This window comes from Geotrypetes seraphini, chromosome 3 (genome assembly GCF_902459505.1).
Source record: "Geotrypetes seraphini chromosome 3, aGeoSer1.1, whole genome shotgun sequence".
Classification (NCBI taxonomy): Eukaryota; Metazoa; Chordata; class Amphibia; order Gymnophiona; family Dermophiidae; genus Geotrypetes; species Geotrypetes seraphini.
The window spans coordinates 10283342-10311007 of record NC_047086.1 but is presented as its reverse complement, the minus strand read 5'-3'; the positions used below and the strand labels follow the sequence as shown (position 1 = coordinate 10311007).

Here is a 27666-nt window from a genome sequence, read left to right as displayed (position 1 = left end):
TTATTAGGAAACAGATCAAAAAACAATATATAGAATTAGAAAAAGAAATAAAAATATTAGAAGCTAAATTGATAAGTAAATGGGAATATGAAGTTTTACAAACTCTTTTGAAAACAAAAGGTAAATATAATGAATTAACTTCAAAAATGATAAGAAAAGATTTGTTTTCCAAGCAAACAGTGTATTATGGAAATTCTAATAAGGCGGGAAAATTATTGGCAAATTATCTTAAGGCAAAAAAAAGGAGAACTAATATTAATGGAATAAAAGATGATAATGGTATAATAACAAATCAAACAAATATAATATTAAAACAATTTTTAAATTTTTATAAGGATCTGTATTCTTCCGAACCTTATTTGGAGAAACAAAAAGATGGAAAAAATTTTTTAGATTTAATTAATGGACCTAAAATTCCTGATCATATAAAACGAAGTTTAGAAGAACCTATATCATTAAAAGAATTAGAAACAGCATTGAGATCTCTTAGAGTTGGATCCGCTCCAGGTGGTGATGGTTACACAGTAGAATTTTATAAAACATTTCAAAATATCCTTTCCCCACATTTATTAAAATTATATCAGACACAACTTATAAAAGGTAATATAAAAGGTACTATGGCTGAATCAATAATAATTGTTTTGCCTAAGCCAAATAAAGATCCTACTTTGGTTTCAAACTACAGGCCTATATCTTTGATAAATGTTGATAATAAACTTTTGGCGAAAATTTTGGCTTTGAGATTAGCCAAAGCTCTCCCACATATTATAGATATGCATCAAACGGGTTTCGTTGCTAAAAGACATTCCTCCAATAACTCTAGACTATTATTTCACATGCTAAATTTATCAAAAAAAATGGATGAACCGGCTTTTACAGTTTCATTAGATGCTGAGAAAGCATTTGATAGGGTAGAATGGAATTTTATGTATCAGGCTTTAGAATGGTTTGGTATAGGTTCTGGATTTATACAAATGGTAAAAACATTGTATAGCTTCCCGATTGCAAGATTAAATATTAATAATAAGATATCTGATGGTTTTCAATTACAGAGGGGAGTTAGACAAGGCTGTCCTTTATCTCCTTTGTTATTTGATGTTGTATTAGAACCCTTATTGTTAGCAATACAGCAAACGAAGGAGATACAAGGTATTCCATATTCAGATATGGAATATAAAATTTCGGCTTATGCGGATGATATTTTGCTTTATTTGAGAAATCCAGAGTCTACCTTATCTTCTTTATTGGAATTAATTGATAAGTTTGGCAAATTTTCAGGTTATAAAATTAATTGGAATAAATCTGAAATTATACCCTTGAATGTTCACTGTGTAAAAGGATTATTTGATACTTTTCCATTCATATGGAAAGAAGGATTTAAATATCTAGGCATTCAAGTTAAAAAAACAATTGAAGATACTGTAAAAGAAAATGAAAAATATGTATTAAAAAAAGTTACGGAGTTATGTGAGCAATGGAACCCATTACATATTTCTTGGTGGGGAAGAATTCAAACTATTAAAATGATGATGTTGCCTGTAGTTTGCTACCAAATGAGTATGATACCTATTTATTTTCAGGGGTCCTTTTATAAAAAGCTTAATAGAATTTTAACAAAATTTCTTTGGCTTGGTAAGACACCTAGAATAGCTTTAGTAACCTTACAAAAATCAATTAAGGAGGGAGGGGTAAATTTTCCAAATTTCTATAGGTACCATCAAGCCTATATTCTACGTCAGGGTATGTATTGGATCCTCCCAGAACTTATAGATAATGCACCAGATTGGTTATATTTGGAATGGCGCCTTATGTTTCCCCTAAATTTAGTTCATTTACCAAGTATTAATATACCTAAAAGATACAAAGAAAATAAAATAATAATGGATACTTGGAAAACATTGAGATTTATTGATAAATTAACACCCATCCCAATATACAAATCAACTAATCAATCCATATGGATAAACTCCAAGATCAAAATTGGCGGAGCTCAAATCCTTTGGAAGAACTGGATTAATGCAGGCATTAGATCTCTAGATGATATTATTTCAGAAGGTAAACTGCTGGATTTTCCACAATTGCAACATAGATTTGGTCTTAATAAAACACAAAGTTTTAAATGGTTGCAATTGAAGCAGGCCATTCAGGTTGGGTTCCCTGAATGGAAATCATTAAACAATCAATATAGTTTAAAGTTCTTATGCTTTAAAGCAGACTTCCTAGGACATCAAGCCGCATTGTGGTATAAATTAATATCTGGATACTTAAATAAAAAACCAAAAAATGGTCTAAGAGACATTTGGAGCATTGAGATTGGACATCAAATTAATGCATCTCAATGGCCACTAATTTGGTCTTGGAGAATGGGATGTACAGTGTCAGCATCTATGAGACAAACATGGTTCTTTTTATTACATAGAGCTTTTTGGACCCCTACTCGTTTGCAAAAATTAGACAGTTCTAAGTCTAATAGATGCTGGCACTGTAATCTAGAACCAGGGACATTAGATCATTTATTATATCATTGTCCTTATATTAAAATTTTTTGGAATTCAATTTGGCCACAAATTAATAAATTAATGGAAAATCATATTGCAATATCATATGATACAATTTTATTTGGAACAATGATGAGAATAAAAAGTCAAATTTCACCAGAAAATAATAAGCTTTTATTAATTATGACAGGGGTTGCCATTCAACATATAACTAACAATTGGAAAAATTACAACAACCTAAATTACACATTTTGGTGGAATACAATATGTCATATTTTTAAAATGGAAAGAACAATAGCAATACAAAAGGGGACATATACTAAATTTATAAAAATATGGGGGCCATTGACAAAATACTGTAATGAATAAATAATATGATGTTTTCTTCTTCTTTTCTTCTTTTAAGGATCTTTTTTATGACACACATAAAGGGGGGGTAAGAAAAATTAATTTATACATAGTATGTTATAATATATTATACAAAATGTAATGTATGAATAAAAGGTAATAAAAGGGTGGGGGGAGGGAAATGGGACAAAATTTGTTTAGATTATATTGTATTCTAATATGTTGTATACTTTTTATAAAAATTTGAAAATTAAAATATTATATTAAAGTAATGAAAGGGAGGGGGGAGGGTGAGGGGGAAAATCAAATTCAGATATATAATGTATTAGATATAAAAGTGATAATATGCATTTATCAATTGTAATTTATTATTATGTACACTTTATGAAAAATTAGAAAATAAAAAATAATGGAAAAAAAAAAAAAAAAAAAGGAAAATAAATTTTGTAACACAGATTGGCCGAAGTGTCCATCCCGTCTGGAGAAGGCATCCAGACAATAGTGAGTAGTGAACGTGTGAACTGAGGACCAAGTGGCAGCCTTGCAGATTTCCTCGATGGGCGTGGAACAGAGGAAAGCCACAGAAGCAGCCATAGCTCTGACCCTGTGGGCCGTGACAGCACCTTCCAGTGAGAGACCGGCCCGAGCATAACAGAACGCAATGCAGGCAGCAAGCCAGTTGGAAAGCGTCCGTTTAGAAACAGGACGACCTAGACGGTTAGGGTCGAAGGACAGAAAGAGCTGAGGGGACGAGCGGTGAGCCCTGGTACGGTCAAGGTAGTATGCAAGGGCACGCTTACAGTCCAGCGTGTGTAACGCCTGTTCCAAAGGATGAGAATGGGGCTTCGGGAAAAAGACAGGCAAGACAATGGACTGGTTGAGGTGGAAGTCCGAGACCACCTTGGGAAGGAATCTAGGATGGGTTCGCAGAACCACCTTATCATGGTGAAAAACAGTGAAAGGTGGGTCGGCAACCAGTGCATGCAGCTCACTAACCCTCCTGGCAGAGGTGATGGCAATGAGGAAAAGCACCTTCCTCGTAAGAAATTTGAGCGAGTTTGTGGCAAGAGGCTCAAAAGGAGGTTTCATGAGGGCTGATAAAACCACATTCAGGTCCCAGATGACTGGAGGAGGCTTCAGAGGTGGTTTGACATTGAAGAGGCCTCTCATGAACCGGGAAACCAGTGGATGAGCCGTGAGAGGTTTTCCGAGGATAGGCTCATGAAACGCAGTGATGGCACTGAGGTGGACTCTGATTGAGGTAGACTTGAGGCCAGCGTCGGACAGAGAGAGCAAATAGTCCAGAACAGTTTCCACCGCCAATGAGGTGGGATCGTGGTGATGTAGTAGACACCAAGAGGAGAACCGGGTCCACTTCTGACGGTAACACTGGAGGGTGGCCAGTTTCCTGGAGGCATCCAAAATACGACGGACAGGCTGAGACAGATTCTCTGGAGAGGTCAGCCCGAGAGAAACCAAGCTGTCAGGTGGAGCGAGGACAGATTGGGATGCAGTAGAGACTGATGCTGCTACGTAAGTAGAGTAGGAAACACAGGAAGAGGAATGGGCTCCCTGGAGCTGAGCTGGAGCAGGAGGGAGAACCAGTGTTGGCGAGGCCACCGAGGGGCGATGAGAATCATGGTGGCTCTGTCCCTGCGGAGTTTGGATAACGTCCGCAACATCAGAGGCAGTGGAGGAAAGGTATAGAGGAACCGATCCGTCCAGTCGAGCAGGAATGCATCTGGGGCCAGACGATGAGGGGAGAAGAGTCTGGAACAGAACTGGGAAAGCTAATGGTTGTGAGGAGCTGCAAAGAGGTCCACCTGAGGAGTGCCCCAGCGAGCAAAGATGGAGCGGAGTGTGGGAGGATCCAGAGTCCACTCGTGAGGTTGAAGGATGTGGCTGAGATTGTCGGCCAGGGAGTTCTGTTCGCCCTGGATATAGACAGCCTTGAGGAAGGGATTGTGGGCCGTGGCCCAGGTCCAGATGCGGATGGCCTCCTGACAGAGGAGGGGAGATCCGGTGCCGCCTTGCTTGTTTATGTAGTACATGGCGACCTGGTTGTCTGTGCACAGGAGAAGAACCTGTGGGTAGAGGAGGTGCTGGAAGGCCCTGAGAGCATAGAACATGGCCCTGAGTTCCAGGAAATTGATGTGATGTTGACGCTCCTGAGGGGTCCAGAGTCCCTGGGTGCGAAGGTCTCCCATGTGAGCTCCCCATGCAAAGGGGGAGGCATCTGTGGTTATAATCATGGAGTAAGGGGGTAGATGGAAGAGTAGACCCCTGGAAAGATTGGAGGAGTTCAACCATCATTGAAGAGATTGCTGAAGAGACGATGTCACAGAGATGGGATGAGAAAGAGGATCCGTGGTCTGTGACCATTGGTTGGCTAGGGTCCACTGAGGTGTCCTGAGGTGGAGTCGTGCCAGAGGAAGGACATGGACCGTGGAGGCCATGTGGCCCAGGAGGACCATCATCTGCCGAGCTGGGATGGTTTGATGAAGGAGCACCTGACGACAGAGGTGGAGCAGAGTCCGTTGTCGGTCGGAGGGGAGAAACGCCCTCATCAGAGTGGTGTCGAGAACTGCGCCAATGAATTGAAGTCGCTGTGTGGGAAGTAGGTGCGACTTGGGGTAGTTGATCTCGAATCCCAGTAGATGGAGGAGCGAGATGGTGTGATGAGTGGCTTGTAGCACAAGCGGAGACGTAGGCGCTTTCACCAACCAATCGTCCAAGTAGGGGAACACCTGGAGGTCGTGAGACCTGAGGAAGGCCGCCACCACAATAAGGCACTTGGTGAACACCCTGGGTGATGATGCGAGGCCAAAGGGTAGCACTTTGTACTGATAGTGACGGTGCTGACTCTGGAACCGTAGGTAGCGACATGAAGTCGGATTGATTGGGATGTGAGTGTAGGCCTCTTTGAGGTCCAGGGAACATAGCCAGTCATGTTGAGAGAGAAGAGGGTAAAGCGTGGCAAGGGAGAGCATTCTGAACCTTTCCTTGACCAGACACTTGTTGAGGTCCTGGAGATCGAGGATGGGACGGAGGTCTCCTGTCTTCTTGGGAACCAGGAAGTAGCGGGAGTAGAATCCCTGACCCCTTTGGTCTGAGGGCACCTCTTCGATGGCACTGAGAAGAAGGAGGGATTGGACCTCCCTCAGGAGGAGGGGGGATTGGGAGAAGTGAGAAGCAGACTCTATGGGAGGATTGTCTGGTGGAAGAGTCTGGAAGTTGAGAGAGTAGCCGTGGCGAATGATGTTGAGGACCCATTGGTCTGATGTGATGACCTCCCAACGGTTGAGGAAGAGTTGGAGGCGACCTCCAATAGGCTGAGGAAGAGGCAATGATGGTGGGAGACTGGCTATGCCCTGGAGAAAAAAGTCAAAAGGGCTGAGATGGTTTTGACGGAGGGAGAGGCTTGGCAGGTTGGTGAGACTGTGAGCGAGCTTGAGTTTGATGCTGTTGACGAGGTCGGCGAGGCTGCTGTTGGGGCGGGTTGAGAGGTCTGGCCGAGAACCTGCGTTGGTAGGAAGACTGCTGTCTGTAGGGGCGAGCAGGCGGAGTCTTCTTTTTAGGCTTCACTAGGGTGTCCCACCTGGTCTCGTGGTTGTTGAGTCCAGGGACTCCCCAAAGAGTTCATCACCAAGAAAAGGTGTGTTAGCCAGGCGGTCTTGGTGGTTAATATCGAGGTCAGAAACTCTCAGCCAGGCCAGACGCCGCATGGCAACAGCCATGGCAGACGCTCGAGAGGTCAGCTCAAATGAATCATAAATGGAGCGCACCATGAATTTGCGGAGTTGGAGCAGACTGGAAATTTGTTGTTGAAAAAGAGGTACCTTACGTTCAGGGATGTATTTTTGTAAGGAGGAGAGTTGTTGCACTAGATGCTTCATGTAGAAGGAGAAGTGAAAGGTGTAATTATTTGCCCTGTTGGCCAGCATTGCATTCTGGAAAAGGCGCTTGCCAAACTTATCCATAGTTTTTCCCTCTCTGCCAGGAGGGGTGGAGGCATAGACACTGGAGCCCTGAGTTTTCTTTAAGGTGGACTCCACCAGGAGAGATTCATGGGGCAATTGAGGCTTGTCAAATCCTGGGATGGGAATGACCCGATACAAGCTATCCAATTTGCGAGGGGCCCCAGGGACAGTGAGGGGGTTCTCCCAGTTCTTATAAAAAGTTTCCCGTAGGATGTCATGTACGGGTAACTTAAGGAATTCTTTGGGAGGTTGCTCAAAGTCTAGGGCATCGAGAAAGGCTGTGACTTTTTAGAGTCGGACTCTAAGGGAATGGAAAGAGCAGCTGACATCTCCCTGAGGAATTTGGTGAACGAGGACTGTTCAGGTTTTGAAACGGTATCAGTCACTGAAGGTTCCTCATCCGTCGAGGAAGCGTCCTCCTCGGTACCGTGTGGGGATTCTTCCCATAAGTCTGGGTCCCTGATGTCGGGGTGTGCACGGCAGGACATTGGTGTGGAGGGCTCGGCATGGCGGGTTTTGGAGAGAGACTTGCCAGAGTGGACCGAGGTGGTACCGGGAGAGGAAGACCGGTGCCGTTCCTGGTACCGAGAAGGATCGGTATCGGAGCGGGTCTGTACCGCAGGCTGGGAAAGATGTGGCTCAGCCGAGAGGACCGGCATGGAAGTGTTGAGCGGTACCGAGGGGGTCGACACCGAAGGGACGGTGCAAGGCTCGGACAGGTCCTGTACCGGAAGGTGCGGGGCCAGTAACGCCGGCAACAGGTGTTGGAGTTGTTGCTGCAGCTGCTCCTGTAACTGGGTTTGGAGTATGGCCGCAATGTGGTCGTCCAGGGGGGGCACCGGTACCGCTTTTTTCTTCTTCGGTACCATAGGTGCCGCTCTACGCTCCGTCGATGAGGAGGCCGATGACGAGGCACTCACCGATATCGGAGCGGAGCGTTTGCGGGGTCGGTGCGGTGCCGGGGTTGCCGGTGTCGCAACCGTGGCAGGAGGGCGCTCAAGGGAAGTGGAAGGCTTCTTAGCCGGCTTACCTGGGGCCAGCGACCCCGAAGAAGGATCCAGTGGAGTCGAAGTAGTCGGTGTCGACTTTTGCGGTGCCGTCGACGTCGCAGCAGAGTCCATGGCAGATCCGATACCGAACAGAATATTTTGCTGGATCTGCCTATTTTTTAATGTGCGCTTTTTAAGCGTAGCACAGCGGGTGCAGGTGTCAGCCTGATGCTCTGGACCCAAGCACTGTAGGCACCAATTGTGCGGGTCGGTGAGAGAGATTGGGCGTGCACACCGCTGGCACTTCTTAAAGCCCGGTTGAGGGGGCATGAAGGGAAACACGGCCTCCGCAAAATCGAATCCGGAGGCCTGTATGGTGGCAACAGGCCCCGCCGGGGCCGGCCTGAAAAAAATAAGGAAAACTCGACGTTTTTTGTTTGTTTTTTTTTGAAAGCAAAAATAAATGAATCCGAAGAAGAAAAACAGAAAAAAGTGAGAAAATACGCGAGCGGGAAGGCAAAAATTACTTTTTCAACGGCTGTTGAAAACACATGCGTCTTCTTCGCTCCGCGGAAACGAAGAAACTGGGGACCACGCACTCCTCCGTCGGGCGGGAAGGCACTCGGGCATGCGCGGTGCGGCCAACTAGAACTTTCTAGTTAAAAGTGTCCGTACCGGGGCTCCGTCGGTGACGTCACCCATGCGTTAAGAATATGCTGCCTGCTTGTCCTGGGATAAACTTTCTTACGTTTCTACGGAATAGATACCCTTTTAACTTTAGAGAGTGCCCTCTCGTTCTCTCTACCTTGGAGAGGGTGAACAACCTGTCTCTATCTACTAAGTCTATTACCTTCATTACCTTGAATGTTTCTATCATGTCCCCTCTCAGTCTCCTCTTTATAAAGGAGAAGAGGCCCAGTTTCTCTAATCTCTCACTGTACGACAACTCCTCCAGCCCCTTAACCATTTTAGTCGCTCTTCTCTGGACCCTTTCTAATAGTACCGTGTCCTTCATGTATGGCAACCAGTGCTTGATGCAGTACTCCAGGTGAGGGCATACCATGGCCCGGTACAGCGGCATGATAACCCTTTCCGATCTGTTCGTGACCCCTTCTTAATCATTCCCAGCATTCTGTTCGCCCTTTTTGCCGCTGCTGCGCTGGAACTGCTGGGCAGAGCAGGCAGGAGGGGAATACCTATGCCTTTGAGAGTAGTAGGATCAGCCTCTTGGACCCACTGGAAAATCTCCTAGTAGAGAAGGCTGCAGCTGCAGAGAAAGGGATTGGATGATACAGTGTGCATCTTTATGAGACCTTATCCACCCTTGTCCCCCCAAATATTGCCTCTGGGACAGGGCACATATGCTAACCTCTCCTGAACTGTCAGTTCTAGATCAGAGAAAGGCAGCCATAAAAAAGTCTGTGCATCCACACACCGAGAGCAGAGAGTCTGGACACAATATCAAAAGAATTGTGGGAGCTACTAGACAGATTTTCTACACTGCAGCTGCTTATTGGCCAGCTGGTGAAACTCTGTGGCCGGCTCTGGAGGGCAAAAAACTACAAGAGTTAGCATACTACATATGAGAGACTTCAAATAGATGCTCGTATAAAGTTGATAGGACTGGATGCATGCAATTAGCAGAGAGGCCTAAAAGGTTTTGCTTACAAATGAATCTAGAGTGCTGGCCTCTCCACCTGGAGTTACTAGCTTGTTTGACAGCGGATTCAACAACCAATGAGTTGCGAGGTAGCTGGGCCCTCTCTAATCTGGGAACTTTCATAGGTGTGACCTGCAACAAGAGAGGAGTTTCCCAGTTCTTCATCAGTGCATCTTTAAGGATACGGTTTTGGCCAGGTACTAGTGACCTGGATTGGTCACCATGAGAACAGGCTACTGGCTGTTCTTATTGTACTGCGAGACCCTTTCCCTGGGAGAAGACTCATACTCCAGAATAGACAGAAACTCTTCCCTAGGCTCCCCTGTCTCCCAAAAAAATAAGTTAAATTGGATGGCTGAAGCCATCTTCAACAAAATCTGTAAAAAGGAAAGGGACTCAGGTGACAATTTCCTGCTCTTTTGAGATAGTGAAGGATCAGAAGTGACTCCGTATGACTCCTTCTCCAAGAAATAATGAAAGTCTTCATCTGAAACCCATGAATAGTCCTAATTAGACTTGTCTCCAAAATCAGAATGGAAAGTCTCAGCCTGCCTCAGCTCAGTGGATCTATGTCCACGCCTTGAAGGGTGCTGAGGTACAACCCTACCCTCTGAAGCTTCCCCCAATAAAGATGGTACCACATGGGTTAATACTGACACCAGTACCCTCAGGGCTCTGGTACCAAGGATCACACCACAGACCAAGAATGACCCTCAAGAAGGCTAGTGGGCTGAGTCAACTGGTCAATGCCCGAGCAGAGTGCATACAGAATCTGCGCCAGCTCATCACCGCACAAAGGCAGACAATAGCAAAGGCTGGGGAGTCAGGTCAAGAACAGTCTGAGACAGAATTGGTGCCAAACTGGAAGCAGACCCATGCACTGATGCACTGGTACCTCAACCAAGGAAGGGGTGTTACCCTCTAGATGCCGACACTTCTCAGGTACCAGAAACAGATGCCCCAGCGTTTAGACACCATGAATCAAAAAGGACCAATGTTTGTGCTTCTTTGGCTTTCCCCACCCCTCAACATCATGGTCTTTAGTGCCGATAAGGATGGCATCAAACCCATATGCATCATCGGTGTTGGGTTCCAATGCTGACCAGTCCCGGGGCCTACTACCAGCACCAGATATGAAAGAGGTGGAAACATACTGGGAGTGCACTGGCATCGAATGTTTCCAATGTCCTGGCAGTCATCGAGGTTGATGCTTCTAGTGCCAATGGCCCAGCCTTTGAGGAGCCAAAAAGTCTCTCCTGTTGAACCTACCAAGCTCTGTGTTCTCAAATGCATTTGTAAACAGAGATCATTGTCAGGCCCAAGACACCCGATACACCCAAGAGTGCAGGTCCATGACTGAGATCACTTAATTGTAGTGGGCACACCTCTTGAAGTGTCATCTTCGACATTGGATAAAAAGGGTCCCAGCCAAATTAAAGTCCTCCATTTTGAACTAAAAAGGGGCACATTCAAACTGAGGACAAGGCCCTGGCCAAAGTTAGGCCTAGGAACTGGCAAAAAATAAAGGAAACTTCTAAGTGCTGTAAAAACTAAAGAAAATACGAGGGAAAATTTGAAAAGAAAATAATGGAAAGTAAATAATGAAAAACCCCAAACTGAAAGGCACTGAAAACTTAAAATCATGCTGAGGTGGAGAACACAGATGCATCCTCTATGATTTGCAGAAAAATGAAAACTGGTCAGTCTGAACATCAGGCAAGAATGCACACCTGCCCATGCTCAGTGCAGCGCTACTAGAAATTTCTGTCTATAAGCTATCAAGTGTCCACGATGGACTTCAATGGACGACGTCACCTAGGTGTGAGAATATGAATGCCTGCTTGTCCTCCGAGAACTATTCTTACCTGCATGGCAGAAGGAATTAAGTCCACTTCAGCACTTAACTCTACTTTTGAGCATATCTGTAATCTAAAAACATAAGAATTGCCATACTGGGCCAGGCCAAAAGATCCATATATTTCAGCATCCTGCTTTCAACAGAGGCCAATCCAGATCACAAGTAACTGGCAAAATCTCAAAGAGTAGCAAAATTCCATGCTACTGACCTCACAGATAACCTCGATAATCTTCTTTCCTGTAGAATAGCATACGATTCCCTTATGGATGGGTTAACTACCTCAACTTACAAGTTGCTTGCAGAATACATCAATCATTTTTTTCTCTATGCCTCCTTGTCTCTCTGGACAGTGCTCCCGCTTCTCAGTCTGTACCAAAGCAAGCGATAAACCCTAGAAGAAATGAAAACAAGGGGGGTTTCAGGCACCTCCCCGATCCATATAATTTCAAGCTGTTCTGCAATAAATAAGTTAACAAACAATTACCCAACAGTGCAACAAGATTGGTGGTGAAACACAAGAAACCCACCTACCTGTGTGCAACTAGAACTAACACTTGTATAGTTCAAAGCACAACTGTGCTGACATACATTTTGATACTAACATATCGCCTCTTCAAAAGCTTTTGTTTCTCTTCCTTGGCTGCCACAAACAAGTTACTGGATACTCTTCCAAGACTACAAGCCTCCTCAGGCATAATAGTATTTGCCAGGGCGGGGCATAAGGAATCATATGCTGTTCTACAGGAAAGAGGATTATTGAGGTAAGAATTTAATCCTTCCTTCCTGTGCAAACATAAGATTCCTTACAGATGGAACGCACCAGAGCAGTCCCTTGAGTCTAGGGCGGGACAGATGAGGCTACAACAAGCACAGAGGACCCGAATGCCACGTCTACTCTGTAAAATTTCATAAAGGTATGGAGGGTAGACCATGTGGATGCACTACATATTTTGTTGGATGGTACTGCCCTGAACTCTGCTCAGGAAGATGCCACACCTCTGGTACAGTGAGCTTTCATGGCAAATGGCAGTTGCTTTCCATAGCCAATGTATGCCAAAAAAATAGCCATGCGGACCCCTCGGGAAATAGAAGCTGGATCCCATTTGCGAAATCTTGTCCTTTCTGCAGGAAGGCCTAGAAAAGGGTCTGGTGGTGAGATCTCTCAAGATTCAAATAGTTGGGCTGTCATGTTACAGAAGTGGACAGAAGGTCTTTGGCTTCTCACCAGGCTGGTCTGTCCCGAAGGCTAGCACTGGTTAAGACAAATAGGTGATCCAAGTGGAACTCATTTGTCATCTCAAGATAATGCAGAAGAAATCTCCTAAATATTCAGTAACTTCAATACTGTCCTGTTTCCTCTTACCTGTGGGCTGGAAAGCAGGAAGCCAAACTTCCTGGTTGACATGAAAAGCTGAAACTACCTTCGGTAGAAAGGAAGACATAGTTCATAAAGACATCTCTTATCCCGTGCACTTAAGAAAAGGCTCTTTGCAGGATAACGCTTGTAGCTCCGACACTTTCCTTGCCAAAGTGATCATAACTACTACTACTATTTATTATTTCTATAGCGCTGAAAAGGTGTATGCAGTGCTCTACACTGTAACATAGAATAGAAAGTCCCTTCTCAGAAGAGCTTACAATCTAAATTAGACAGGACATTAGAAAAAAGAAAAAGCAAAAACAAAAAACTTATCATGGTTAGATTCATGATATACACCTCCATCACAGGTTCATATGGTGCTTTAGCGAGGGGCCACAAAAGTGCTGAGATTCCACGTAGGGATCAGCTGGACACATCTGGATAAGAAGACAAAGACCTTCTGTCCACTTGAGCTCTGTAACATGACAGCCCAACTATTTGAACCTTGAGAGATCTCACCACCAGACCCTTCTCTAGGCATTCCTGCAGAAAGGACAGGACTTTGCAAATGAGATCTAGTTGCTTCCTCTTGCACCAGTGCTGAAAATTTTTTTTCATGTTTTCACACAGACTGCTTTAGTAGCCAGCTTTTTATTGCATAAGCTTTGTGACAACCATATCCTAATATCCCATTTGCGCTAAGGCTGCGTTCAACAGCCATGCCATAAGCCCAAAGCATTCCAGATTCTCTAAGGCTATGGGCTCCTGGAACAGGAGATCTTGGTGCAGTGATAAGTCTGAGATAGCTGTCTTGCTGCAACTGAACTAGATCCACATATAAAGGATGATGCAGCCAATCCAAGGCCACCAGGATTACCAGTCCTTGATAAGTTGTTATTCCGCGCAGGACTCGGTCTATCATTGGCCATGGGACCAAGGTTATACTAGGGTAAGTATTCCAATGCTTCCCGGCTCTGACCTTTGACTGAAGAAATAACGAGCTTTCTTGTCTGCTGATGCCATGAGATCGAATGTTTGCCACCCCAGTATTTCACAATGCATCTCTGGGAAAAGAACAGCTCCCCCAGATCCAGGGTCTGGCGGCTGAGATAATCAGCCTGGACATTGTCTACTCCCACTACATGAGCTGCTTTGATGGCCTTCAGATGGGCCTCTGCCCAGTGAAGCAGCAGTGGAGCATTCTTTGCTCCCCTTGTCTGTTGACATACACCATGGCTGTGGCCTTGTTGAAGAATATCCTGACTGATTTGCTCTTCAGCCTCGCCTGGAAGAATCAGAGGGCCAACCAAATGGCTCTCAACTCTAATCGGTTGATGAACCATACCCTCTAGGAGGGCAACCAATGCCCTTGTACTGGATGACCCTCACAATAACCCTCCCCTCAATCATAAAAAGAATGACATCTGTTGTCAGGATCACCCAAGATTCTATGTGGAGAGGGAGGCTTCTGGATAATGACCCTGGCCAGAGCCACCACTGAAGAATTTGGCGCAACTGCCTTCTATGCTCACTCCTCTGAGGTGACCGATGTGCCAACAGTGCACTCTGCAGGGGGCACAGATGGACTCTTGCCCAAGGAATCACCTCTATGGTCATTACCATGGAGCCAAGCACCTGCAGGTAATGCCAAGCCACAGGCATTGGTAGCTCCAAAAATTTGCAGGATAGTACCTGAGCGTCAGTTTGAATGGTTCTTGAAGAAAAACTCTGCCCTCTTCCAAGTTAAACAGGACCCCAAATATTCCAGACACCGAGAGGACTCCAGGAGGCTATTTCTGAAATGCATAATCCACCCCATATCCTGCAGGAGCTGGACTGCCTGAGACATTGCCCAGTGACATTCCATTTCGGATGGTGCTCTGATTAGCCAATCAGAGTGTGGATGAACTTGAATACCTGATTTGTACAGATGCTCTGCTACCACCACTATTTTGATAAAGGTGTGAGGCACAGATGCCAAGCTGAAGGGCAGCGCTGAAAACTGAAAATGGCTCTCTAGCACATGGAACCTGAGAAACTTCCTGTGGTCTGGGAATATGGGTATATGAAGGTAAGCTTCTGTCAAAAATTCACCCAGAGCTAACGAGACAATGACCAATCTCACAGTTTCCATCCGGAATCTGGGAACCTTTAATGCTACATTGAATGACTCGAGATCCAGGACTAGTCTCCGATCTTCTGAGTCTTCCTTGGGCATGACAAAGTACATCGAGTATCCGTCTGAGCCTGAACCTGCGTCTGGCACCAGCTCTATGGATCCAATTCATAACAGCCTTTGCACAGTTGCTCTGTCTTTGGCTGCTTTCTCTGGTCTTCCTGCCAGAGACCAGAAAGATATCCTGAAGGGGATGACAAAATTTGAGTTTGTAGCCCTCTCGAATAATGTCCAGTACATTGGTCTGATGAATCTGTGTCCAAGTCTCCCTGAACTCTGAGTCTCCCTCCTATGCGAGGGATCCCGGAGGCCAACCTGGTGTCATTGGGACTTCTTAGGATTTGTGGAGGGACGAGAACCAGATGTGGAGGCCCTTCTAGGGCCACCCAAAAACTCTTCCAGAGCCTTAGAAGGACCTTAGGGATGAGGAGCCCGCAGACCCAGAGTGTAGTTTTCTATAACTGCGAAAGGAACCATGACTAGAACTCCTGGAACCTCATGATTTACTGTCTGGCAAGAACTTAGGATGACGATCCATCATGTTGGTCATCCAGTTGTCCAGTCCTTTCTCAAAAAGCATCTGCCCCTTGAAAGGGAGCTTGCTCAAGGTGGTCTTAGACACCAAATCTCCCACCCACTGCCTGATCCAGAGTATTCTGTGGGCGGAGATTGAATATGCTGACACTTTACTCATGACCCTGAGCATGTCATAAATAGCATCCACCACACAGTCAACCCTGGCCAACACCACCGGAGGGCACCCTACCCTTCTGCGGCCGGCTTCTGGTGTAGCATCTTATGGCAGACCCACAATCCAAAAGGAACCCTTAAGGGCTAAAGCCAATGTCTCAAATTGCCTTTTGAAGACTAAATCCACACTATGATCCTGAGAATCCTTCAGGACCATTCCACCTTCACTAGTCAGAGACAAGGGGAGAGTGGCGCAGTGGTTAAAGCTACAGCCTCAGCACCCTTTAGTTGTGGGTTCAAACCCATGCTGCTCCTTGTGACCCTGGGCAAGTCACTTAATCCCCCCATTGCCCCAGGTACATTAGATAGATTGTGAGCATGCTGGGACAGACAGGGGAAATTGCTCGAGTACCTGAATAAATTCATGTAAACCGTTCTGAGCTCCCCTGGGAGAACTATATAAAAACCTGAATAAATAAAGTTATTTTAATAACTTGAGACACCAGAGAATTTACCTTAGGTATGAAAAATAATTGCTAGAAATCAGAAGCCAAGGGCTACAATTTCTGGCCCCCATCAGAGGACCCTCAGGCGTCTCCCAATGCTCTGTTATCAATCTGGTAATCTCTGGGTGAGAAGGAAAGCACGTGGATTGTGATTTGGTACTGTTTAACAGCGACAGCTGGGCAGTAGAAACCTGTGGGGACTAAATCCAACTTCCACAGAGCAACTGTAAAAACTTCAGTTAAATCTGCCAGCATATACAGCCTGTGCAGCGTTGGATCCTCGCCCTTATCTAGGGCTGTCACCGACCCCTGGTCACCTGCCCCAAACTGAAAACTAGAATCCTCCAGGGAGGACGCATGGTGAGAGAGCAGTGGGATTACATCTGACCCCAGATCGTCCCATTGACCTTCTTGGCTTCAGACCCCAACATCTAGCCCTTCTCCCAGGCAGAGCTCTCCCAGAACTACTGGGAATCACTTAGCACAGGGAAGCCTCGAACAAGAATAGATTAAATCTCGGAAAAAAAAAAAAAAAAGCTAGTGCAGAGCGGAAGAAAAGATATCTTCTCAACTCGCTTACAGAAGTTAAGACCAAAGCGAGGGGGAACTGCGTGGAGAGACAAGGGGGCAGAGAAAAGAAAATGACTGATGTCTTCTACAAGCAACGCACAAGTTGAGGTACTTAACCCATCTGTAAGGAATCATATACTGTTTGCACAGGAGCTGCTTTTGCCACAACTTCTGGAACTTATTACCAGCATATAACTATTGGTTGAGTGAGGAAAAAAAAATGGGTTTCTACTATTTGTTATGCAACTTCATGGAGTCTATACTTTTTGAAAGACAAAACAAAATCTAGCTCCATTTACCTATTCTACACTCTGGATTTTGTAGATCTCTATCATATTCCCCATCTTCTCCAAGCTGAAAAGCCCAACCACTCAAGTTTTTCCTCATATGAGAGGAGTTCCATCTCCTTAATCATTTTGATTGTTCTTTGAACCTTTTCTAATTCCGTTATTCTCTTGTGAGGTGGAACAACTAGTGCTGCCCGATTCAGGGAAAAAAATTTTGATTCGATTCAGCCTATTGAATCGATTTTCCTGACCAATTGGGTGGGGTTTTTTTTTTTTTCCAAACATCCTGGTGGGTTTATTTTATGGCCTCTTCACCCCCTTTGCCCTCTCCTACCCACACTGGTGTTGTGGTGTAAACAAAAACAAACAAAAAAAAGACTTTTCCTCTCTGTTAAATCCTAGCTCACGTTTGCGGTCTAACAACAGTTCTGGCAGGATACACTTTTCAAATCTGACATATTGTAATCACAAAATAGAAAATAAAATTAGTTTTTCTACCTTTTGTTGTCTGGTCATTATTCAAATCTTGTTGGCTCTGGTTGTCTTCTGATAACTTGCTTGCCAAAGTCTCCTTCTTTCTCTGTGCTAACCATCCATCTTCCATCTCTGTCCTCCAATTCCCTTCCTTGGAGGTCTGGCATCTTTCCTTTTTTTTCATCTCCATCGCCACAGCTGCAGTGATGGACCCCCACCATCCCCAGATCCACCATCTCTCCTTTTCTCAACTACCCTTTCATCCAGCATCTCTCCCTCCTTCCCCACCACCCCAGGGTCTACGAGTTCTCCTTTTTTCTTCCCAACTACCCTCCTTTCCAGTATCTCTATTCTCCACCCCACCCCCTCCACACCATCCCTTGTATCCAACTTCTCTCCCTTTCTGTTCCTTCCTTCCTTCCCTAAATCCCATTGTCCATCTCTCTCTCTCTCTCCTCTGTTTTTAGACCCATTATTTCTTCCACACACCCCCAGTCCAGCATATGAATGTCTCTTTGAACCCCCCCTTCCTCTCTCCGTGTACTTCTACATCAGGGCCCCCCTCCCTCTTGAAGGCCTGCACCCCCCTCTCCCTTCCCCCCCAAAGGCCTGCATGTTCCCCCCTGGCCTCCTGGTCAAACTTTTACTTAATTACAGCAGCGGAGCAGCTTACATAGAGGATCGCCGGTACTGTAGCGATCCTTGCAGGCTGCCACTGGCCTCTGCAGCTGTCATTCCCTCTGCCACGGACCCACCCTTCCTCTGATGTCAGGGGCAGGATCGCGGCAGAGAGAACAATAGTTCCAGAGACCAGTGGCAGCCTGCAAGGATCACTACAGTACCGGCGATCCTCTCTGCAGGCTGCTTCGCTGATGTAATTAGGTAAACAGAAAAAAAATCTGGAAACAAGAAGCAGTAGTAGCCCTACTCTGTCCCCTCACCATTCGCTGCAAATAGGAGGACGGCGGAAAATCTGAGCACTAATTGGTGGCTTTCTTCTGTCCATCCACTGAGGTTTCCCCTGGTTGGATGAAAAGCTGTTTATTTTTTTTCTCGGAGCTCCTGAATACTCTAGCCCCGCCCCTTCTTGCAGCATAGCTCTGAGAATGATTTTATTATATTGTTCCCCCCCTAAGTTGGAAGGGGAATGGGCTGGGGGAAACAGGGAAGGCGAGTTATTGGGGACCGCAAACAGCTGAAGTTTGGTCATCCATCTGAGACATAGAGGAAGAATTGCAGGAGAGCCAGATGTTCTAAATGTAAGAGCAGAAGGCCAGGGGGGAAGCCAGAGGTCACTACAGCACTTCCCGACTGACCCTCCCCCCTCGCCCCCTAAAGCAGGAGCGGCCAGCAAGCCAGCAAGAGGCAGCACTGCCGCTCCTCCTTTAGGGGTCAAGGGGGGAGGGTCAGTCACCGAATCGGGAGGCCGATTTTTTTTAAAAATGAATTGATTCAAATCAATTCACCCAAAGTGAATCAGTGAATCGATTCAAATCTGAAATCAGGCAGCACTAGCAACCAGAACTGCATACAATGCTCAAGGCAAAGTCTCACCCTTGAGCAATACAGAGACATTATAATATTCTTTGTTTTCTATTCCTTTCCTAATAATTCATAATGTCATTTGCTTTTTGACCATCACTGCACAGTATGCATAATGTATATTAGATTTCTTCATAGCCCTTTTAGGATTCCCAATATTTCAGAAGAGGCAGTAAATTCATTACAGAGAAAACAAGCAAAACATGTTTTTTGTTTCAATCTTCCTTTCAAATCAGCCAGAAAGGACTTACTTCCTTCTGCCACTTCAGAGCAGCATGCTACCTGAACGCCATTTACCAAATCTCATTCAACTACCAATGAAAACGCCATTTACTAAATTTTAAGTTTGTGTTAAGAAAACTTTGCTCCAACACGTAGAAGCAACTGGTTAAAGCTACAGCCGCAGCACCCTGAGGTTGTGGGTTCAAATCCACACTGCTCCTTGTAACCCTGGGCAAGTCATTTAATAGCCCCCATTGCCCCAGGTACATTAGATATATTGTGAGTACCTGAATAAATTCATGCAAACCGTTTTGAACTCCCCTGGGAGAACAGTATAGAAAATTGAATGAATGAATGAATGAATGAATAAATCAATCTCTCTTGATGGGTGGTATAACAAATATGTGGTATATTTGGAAGCTTAAAAATGCAAGCATACACATGTATTTAAGTACATAAGGAGATCAGTTCTTCAGCTACTGAGCTGAGCATGCAAAGCAAAGAAAAAGTAGAAATACACAGCCTAGTACCCAAAGCACCAGCCCCCAAGTTATGCAGCGACTCCAAGTAAAATGTAGTTTAGTGTTAACAGGAACGGTCTGCTAATCATGTTCAACTAGTTATAGACTTTCACTTAACACCAGAACCTAAGATTATTAGATTCTAAGTAGAGAATGACACAGGGAAAAAATTTCTCCCCGTCCTGCTCCGCAAACCATCTCACTTCTGTGTTCCTATTTTCCCCATTTCTAATTATCTCCCCTCTGTATCTGACATTTCCCCCCCCCAGTTCCATATATCATCCCCATGTATCTCCCCATTATGTCTCTGAACCTATATCCCATGCACATAATCCCCCCCCCAATGTATCTCCCCTTTAATATTTGTCTCCCTCTTCATACCCCTTGGCCCAGCATTTCTTTCTGACCCGCACGGTCCAGCAGCCCCCTCCCGCCCGATCGCTGCATCCCGCCATCTCCTTCCCTCCCTTCCCCTCACCTTATGTGCCGAATTTAATTTTTCTTCTCCCAGCGGCACGCTTTCAACTAGTCGCGCGCGGCTGCTTGAGTTGTTGAATCTTCTCCTATGACCCAACCACCAACAGGAAGTTGCGTCAGAGAAGATTAACAACTCAAGCAGCCGCGCGTGACTAGTTGAAAGCGTGCCGCTGGGAGAAGAAAAATTAAATTCGGCACATAAGGTGAAGGGAGGGAAGGAGATGGCGGGACGTGGCGATCGGGCGGGAGGGAGCTGATGGCATGCACAATCCGTGCTTACTTTACTGCAGAGACAAGACCATTCATCGTTCCCCATTTCGGCGGGTTACCCATGGGTAACAGCCACCGTGTCATTCCCTAATTCAAAGACCAATACCATTAATTTTGCAGCAACCCTGCTAACGTGTTCTATCAGATTATTTTCAAGTATGCTTATTCTAATCAAGTCTGATTTTAACAGAACATATCACCTTATGAAAAATACATTCATTTAAATGGAAGGAACTGCGAGTCTACTCTCCCACAAGAATGAAAAAGCTCTTCAATATAAGTATTTCAATTTGAATATAAAGATGACAGGAAATCATAGAGCTGCTGGCTCTTTAAAGTCATCTCGCTACTTACGTTTCATGTCCATATTTCGAGTCTTATAGACAAAATATGTATAAATCTGTGTCGTACGTATGAGAATCTGGTCTCCACTGTAGCGAATAGATCGATACCACCAAGAACCCTAAGGGATTGTTGAATAAAAAGCTACAATAAGAACACAGTAATGTTTTAAGTCACATTTTTATGTTACTCATGTTCATGATGAAACCACCAGTAAACCAGATGCCGAGCGCATCTACAGTACAGACTGTAACTGTGTCCCCAAGTGGTAGAAAACTGGGGTCTAGGCACTCCATTTAGACACTTTTTACCCTATCAGATTCAATTCAAGTCCCAAACAAAGAATAAGTTTCCAAGTTTATTAAGAATTTCTATCCCGCACTTCATGGTAAAACCTTCTCGGCACGCGAGATCTCTCAGAGAGAGGAGATAATGGTTACTGCGAATGGGCCATTTGGCCTTTATCCGCCATCATGTTTCTATAACCATAAAGCTTTATGACCTCACAATGTAGGTGTAAAGAGTCTTAGCCAACAGGGAGAGGATGAGATAGTGGATCAAGTTTCAAGTTTATTAAATTTTGATTTTACGCAATATCCAATATTTCAATGCGTATTACATAATTGTAAAAGCCAGGGATGACAAATACAAATACGACTATTATACAGACTAATCATTATGTTCTATTAATACAAACTGAAACAAGTAGGTAAAAGGGAGAAATACAATTTATACAATTCATAAAATTAATTAAAAAAAGAATAAAAAAAGAAAAAATATATTAAAAAAAAAAAACATTTAAGGTTTGTACATAAGGATAGGGTCAATTTAGAAAAAAGAAAAAAATTATGAAGAAAATTAATTGATAAAAAGAGCTTCAGTTATTTTAAAATGATTCATGGAAAGAGGTAATGTTAGGAATAATTGATCTGTTTAAAAGTAGATAGTTTTAATATGAAGAATAAATAAAGATCCAGATTAGTATTAATGATCTTTTGAATGAAGGGAAAAAAGAGGATTAAGAATAAAATTAAAATTGAAAAAGCACTTATAGTTTCCATGTTGATGTCCTACTCATTTGATTCTTTAAAGAATAGGTACTGTGTTTATTACAATTATTTATCTATGTATTGAATGCATCTTTATAAAGAATGCTTTTCAAACCGCGTTTAAATTTGACCAGTGATGGTTCGCTACGTAGATAAATTGGTAAATTGTTCCACAGTTGGGGTGCTTGTACTGAAAATATAGTTGCTCTTCTTGTCCCAATTATTTTTAAAGAAGGGATGGTTAATAAGTTTTGTTGCGTCGATCTCAGTGTCCTTAGTGAAGAGTAAGGGATTAGTAGTCTGTCCAGAAATAATGGCTCGTGTGATTGTTGGATTTTAAATGTTAATAATACGATTTTAAACGTTATTCTGTGTATAATAGGTAACCAGTGTGCATCTTGTAGGAGAGGTGTAACATGATCATATTTTTTTGAATTTGTTATAATTTTTATAGCTGTATTTTGTATTATTTGTAGTCTTCTTATTTCTTTATGAGTTATGCCACAGTATAAAGAATTACAATAATCCAACCTAGAAATAATTAGAGTGTGAATAAGAATGTTAAGTGCTTCTGGATGCCGCAGATGGGAAGACTGGATGAGACATTTGACCTTTATCTATCAAGTTTCTATGTTTCTATAAGGAATGTGCCAATTTAAAAGACTAGACAGTAAAGGTAAATAGAAATACATTCATAAAAAAGAAGGGAAAGGATAAAACAAAAGATTTAAGGTAATGTGCTTGTATTTTCTTTTCAAGAATTTGCTGTAAATCTACAAATTTTAATTACATAAAAGCATCGCTAGAAAGAAAAGCTTTTAATTATGATTTAAAAGATTCCAAATTAGATTCTAGTCATATTTTTTTTGTAAGGAATTCCAACGGGTAGGCCCGCAACCTAAACAGAACTGGCCACTCAAGCAGCTAAACTAGATAACCAAATCTCCAATCTACTGATAACGACACCAGACTACAAGACGTTTAGAAAAGAAATACTCTTCAAGAAATTCCTGAAACAGCCCTAACTTCAAACTTACCGTCCTTCCCCCCTCCCGCCACACAGAAACTACATAACCTACTCTTTACCTCTCTAGAAAGGACAAATGTTCTTCCATTGTAACCCTCCGTTTTTTATCTCTTTTGTAATTCGCTTTGAACCGCAAGGTAATGGCAGAATTGAAATCTCTAATGTAATGTAATGTATAATAAAACGCTAAGCGCGCATGCGCACTCTTACCTGCGTGATCTGTAGGTCCGTGGTCAGCAGGAGTGCGCATGCGCGAGGCAGTTGGTGATACAAGTAGGAAATATTTTCTTCTTTTTTTTCCGTGCCGGCCCTGATCCCGTTATAGTCTCTAATTTTGTCCAGTTGAAGTCCAATGGGGCAACGAAGAAGACGGAAAAAATAAACGGGAGGAGGGTGAGACCAAAGCCACCACTCCGGAGTTTTCCGGTGAAGTGAGGCGCGCTTTGTCCAAGGTTGGGTGGCCTACTAAGAGCTCAATAGGCGGAAGGGAGGTGCCGCAGCATTCGTCTTTCATTCACAGAAAGGACAAGAAGCCGAAATAGATGCACCCACCGGATCTTAGTTGTAAGAGGTCCGGTGCCAGCAACTTGGCCCGAAAGCCGTCAATATCACTACAAGTCCCTCCCCCCCCCTGCAGCATGACTTCAATTGTCTGAAGACCCGGTTCAGGGCAAATATTCAGACAAAATTTGACCGTCGGAAATGAAGTAAAATAACTGTCAGATCTCTCATGTGGATCCATCCAGTCAGAATTTGAGTGAGGGAATGCTGCTGTACAGTAAAGTGGGGGGCAGGGGGTGGGGGGGGGAAATGCTGCTGCTGCATAGGGGGCAGGGAGAAAGATAGAAAGAAAGGAATAAAGACACAGGGCCAGACAGACTATATTCTAGCACCTCTTAATGTAACGGGTTTAAAAACTAGTATGTTCATAAACTACTTCTTTATATGAGGAAATAACTGTTTCTGATCCAAAGATCTAAGTGTTCTACTTGATGAATACAGGATCAAGATTTGCGAAAAATAAGGTGGTTCATTTGTCATTAAAGTTTTAAATACCAACAAAAGAATTTTATACGAAATTCTTTGAGTAGAATTGTGATACTAATCTCTGGCCTTTGAAATCCAGACAGATCTGGTTTCTAGATATCAAATCTACTTAACTCATAACATATTTATATTAACTTTTCTTGCCAGGGCAATATCACATAAGAACATAATTGCCGCTGCTGGATCAGACCAGTGGGTCATTGTGCCCAGAGGTCTGCTCACTCGGCGGCCCTTAGGTCAAAGACCAGTGACCTAACTGAGACTAGCCTTACCTGCGTTCGTTCTAGTTCAGCAGGAACTTGTCCAACTTTGTCTTGAATCCCTGGAGGGTGTTTCCCTTATAACAGACTTCGGAAGAGTGTTCCAGTTTTCTACCACTCTCTGGGTGAAGAAGAACTTCCTTACGTTTGTATGAAATCTATCCCCTTTTAACTTTAGAGAGTGCCCTCTCGTTCTCTCTATCTTGGAGAGGGTGAACAACCCATCTTTATCTACTAAGTCTATTCCCTTCATTATCTTGAAGGTTTCAATCATGTCCCCTCTCAGTCCATAACACTTTCATAGAGGTGGAGTTGCGGTACCCTATATCTTCCTTTCTACTGAACAGTACATCCAATGTGTGACCTTTAGCGTGGGTTTTCTCCTTCACTGTTTAGTGTAGACCTAGACCTTCCAGTTGGCACAGTTAGTTACTTACCATAACAGCAGACAGATATTCTCACATATGGGTGATGTCATCCACAGAGCCCCAAAATCTTAATAGTGCACAAATATAGCAATACTGAGTTAACAATGAACATCAAGTTGCCACCTGAATTAATGAAATTCAACACACAAGTTCCTCAGAATGCCACACCATATACTCGTGTGGTAGCCGTCCTCATAGGAACATTATAGTGTGTAGTTATATTATTTTATAACGTTTCATAATATTTTATAAAGTGCAAGTGCTTAAATAAATAATAATTGTCATTATTAAAGAATAGCTGCAATGGCAGTTACTTAGCTTATGAAACTGGGTCTGCCTCAATCCCCACCGACGCGTTTCATGATTTCATCAGGGTCGGGGATGGAGAGAGCAGAGCAGTTCAAAGTCTTAGCGAAATGCTAAATCCCTGTTCAATGTAAAATAATATAACTACACACTATAATGTTCCTATGAGGACGGCTACCACACGAGCATTCTGAGGAACTTGTGTGTTGAATTTCATAAATTCAGGTGGCAACTTGATGTTCATTGTTATCCACAGAGCCCGGCATGGACAATCTGAAAAGTGAGCTGTCACTTTAATTTTTTAAGAGGTTTGCAAATACCCGCACCGTACATGCGCAACTGCCTTCTCACCCGACGCTCACTCATGCCCCTTAGTTCCGTAAGCAAGTTAAGAAACCAACCAGGGGAGGTGGGTGGGATGTGAGAATATCTGCCTGCTGTCTCTGGATAACCCTTGTTACGGTTAAGTGTGCTTTATCCTAGGACAAGCAGGCAGCATATTCTCACATATGGGACTCCCTAGCTGAATGAAATTGGATGGAGGGAGAGTTGGCCAAATGAGAGAATAAATGAACGTAAAACTATTTGGCTGAAGAGAGCAGTATGTCTGAAAAGAAAGTTCTAGCCAGAAGAGAAATGCGAATAGAAATGAAGAACTAAGAATTTGCTGTATAGATTCCAACTATGATAGTGGAAGTGAGAATGTAAGAAAAACTGTCATGACCGAGGCCTTATGAGATGTTGCACAAAACTCAAGTTGCAGCTCAGCCTCAGCAAAGCAGAAGGAGAAAAAAAGGTCAGTAGCCAAGTGAAAAAAGTAGGCTTAAACACAGATCGGCCCATTCAGTGGAATGAAGGGAATGAAAAATGGAGTAAATATGCTGCGCAGTTCAGCTTTTTGAAAGTAATAAAGCAAAGCTAGATTCCAAGCGAAAGAATGAAGTGGAAATCCACAGGAGGAGAAAGGAGAAATTAGGTTACCACCTGCTAATTTACTTTCTTTTAGCTTCTCCAGACCGGTAGAGGTTAATCTTTACAACTAGGTATATATCCCAATCATGACCAGCAGGTGGAGACTGAAAACAAAACTGTGGAATATACATAAGAGATACCTTCTCCTATTTCTATCAGTCTGCCAAATAGCCAAGCAGAACTAAGAACTGGAAACAGAAATAAACAATACTCCAAACAGGAATAATAACTAACATACCCAAATGCTGTTGGAAAATGCAGAGGAGAGATACCTGAAAGAAAATGTCCCCAAAGTTCGCCAGCCAAGCCACAGCCACTGTTCTTCAATTATCCCTGGCCCTAGAAAAATACTAGAACAGCAGCAAAAAAACAAACTGCCAGTGCAACAGCCACAACATCACAACAACAGACAAGATGGAGACCTCTACTGGTCTGGAGAAGCTAAAAGAAAGTAAATTAGCAAGTAAGAACCTAATTTCTCCTTCTTTAGTACTCTCCAGACCGGTAGAGGTTAATCTTTACAAGTAGGACGTACCAAAGCAGTCCTCATCACGGGTGGGACCCCCTGAAGTGCCAACACCAGAACACGCTCACCGAACACTGTGTCCCAACGCACCTGAACGTCTACAAAGAAGTGTCCGCCAAAGGAAAGCAAGGAAGTCCAAACCGCAGCCTTACAAATGTCCACTGGAGGCACAAACAAAGACTCAGAACAAGAAGCCGCCTGACCCTGAGGGGAATGAGCCTTGAGAAATTCCACGGAAATAAGCGGAAGCAATAGTCTCCTTGATCCAGCGCACAATAGAAGCCTTAGAAGCGCCATCTCCCTTATGAGGACCTGCTAGAAGGACAAAGATGATCTGATTTCCTGATCTCCTGGGTCCTCTGCATATAAGAGCAAAGAATCCGACCAACATTGAACTTGTGCAACTGCTTCTGCTCAGAAGAGCTCTCCCAACTACCAAACACCGGGAGGACCACTGCCTTATTGACAGGAAAAAGAGAAACTACCTTTGGCAGAAAGGAAGGAACAGGCCGCAAGACAACCTGCTCCCTAGAAAACTCCAAGAAGGGAGCCCTACAAGAGAAAGCCTACAGCTTAGAAGAAATGGCCACCAAGAAGAACGCTTTAAGAGTTAGGTCCTTCAAAGAGCAGGCACCCAACGGTGCAAAGGGAGGGAGCACTAGCACTGAAAGAACCAGATTCAGATCCCAAGATGGAACATAGGGTCGATCGGGAGGCTGGAGCAATTTTGACCACTCACAAGAAGCGAATCACAATAGGAATAAGTCAAACGCTAACCTTACAACAACCCATGAAAGGCTGACAAGGCCGCAAGCTGAACCTGCGTCAGAAGAGAATCTTCCGCCCACACACGCACGATACTGTTTTCAGGCTCCGATGGCTTTGAAAAGTTACTCAAAACGAGCCGCAAAGGTAAAGGGGAGGGAGATAGATAGATTTGGGTAGATAGGAGGGAGGGGGCCACGCGAGGAGTGCCGAAGGGCGGTGAGGTCGCGAGAGGGAAGGATGGTGGAGGAAAGGAACAGACACTGAAGGGAAATGGGTAAGACAGAGTGGGGAGAAGATGCTGAAGGGAAATTGGGAAAAGAGAGTGGGGAGAAGACGCTGGAAGGGAAGAAGCCAGATGCCAGATTATGGGGGAGTGAAGGGAAGAAGATGGGTGCCAGACCAATTGGGGGGGGGGGTGAAGGGAGAGGCACAATAACAGAACAAATGGAAGATGCAGAGAGAAGACAGACAGTGGATGGAAGGAATTGAATGAGAAGATGAGGGAAGCAGAAA

At 44.1% G+C, this 27666-nt stretch overlaps 1 protein-coding gene across 1 annotated transcript in view; it reads right to left on the bottom strand.

The window, feature by feature from the left end:
• Positions 1 to 27666, bottom strand: part of LOC117357612 (translocation protein SEC63 homolog) — a 186755-nt gene that overhangs the window by 100351 nt on the left and 58738 nt on the right. Inside the window, exon 8 of the mRNA XM_033938447.1 lies at positions 20783 to 20891. Coding sequence (XP_033794338.1) covers positions 20783 to 20891 — 109 coding nt within the window. The remainder of the gene's footprint in view (positions 1 to 20782; positions 20892 to 27666) is intronic.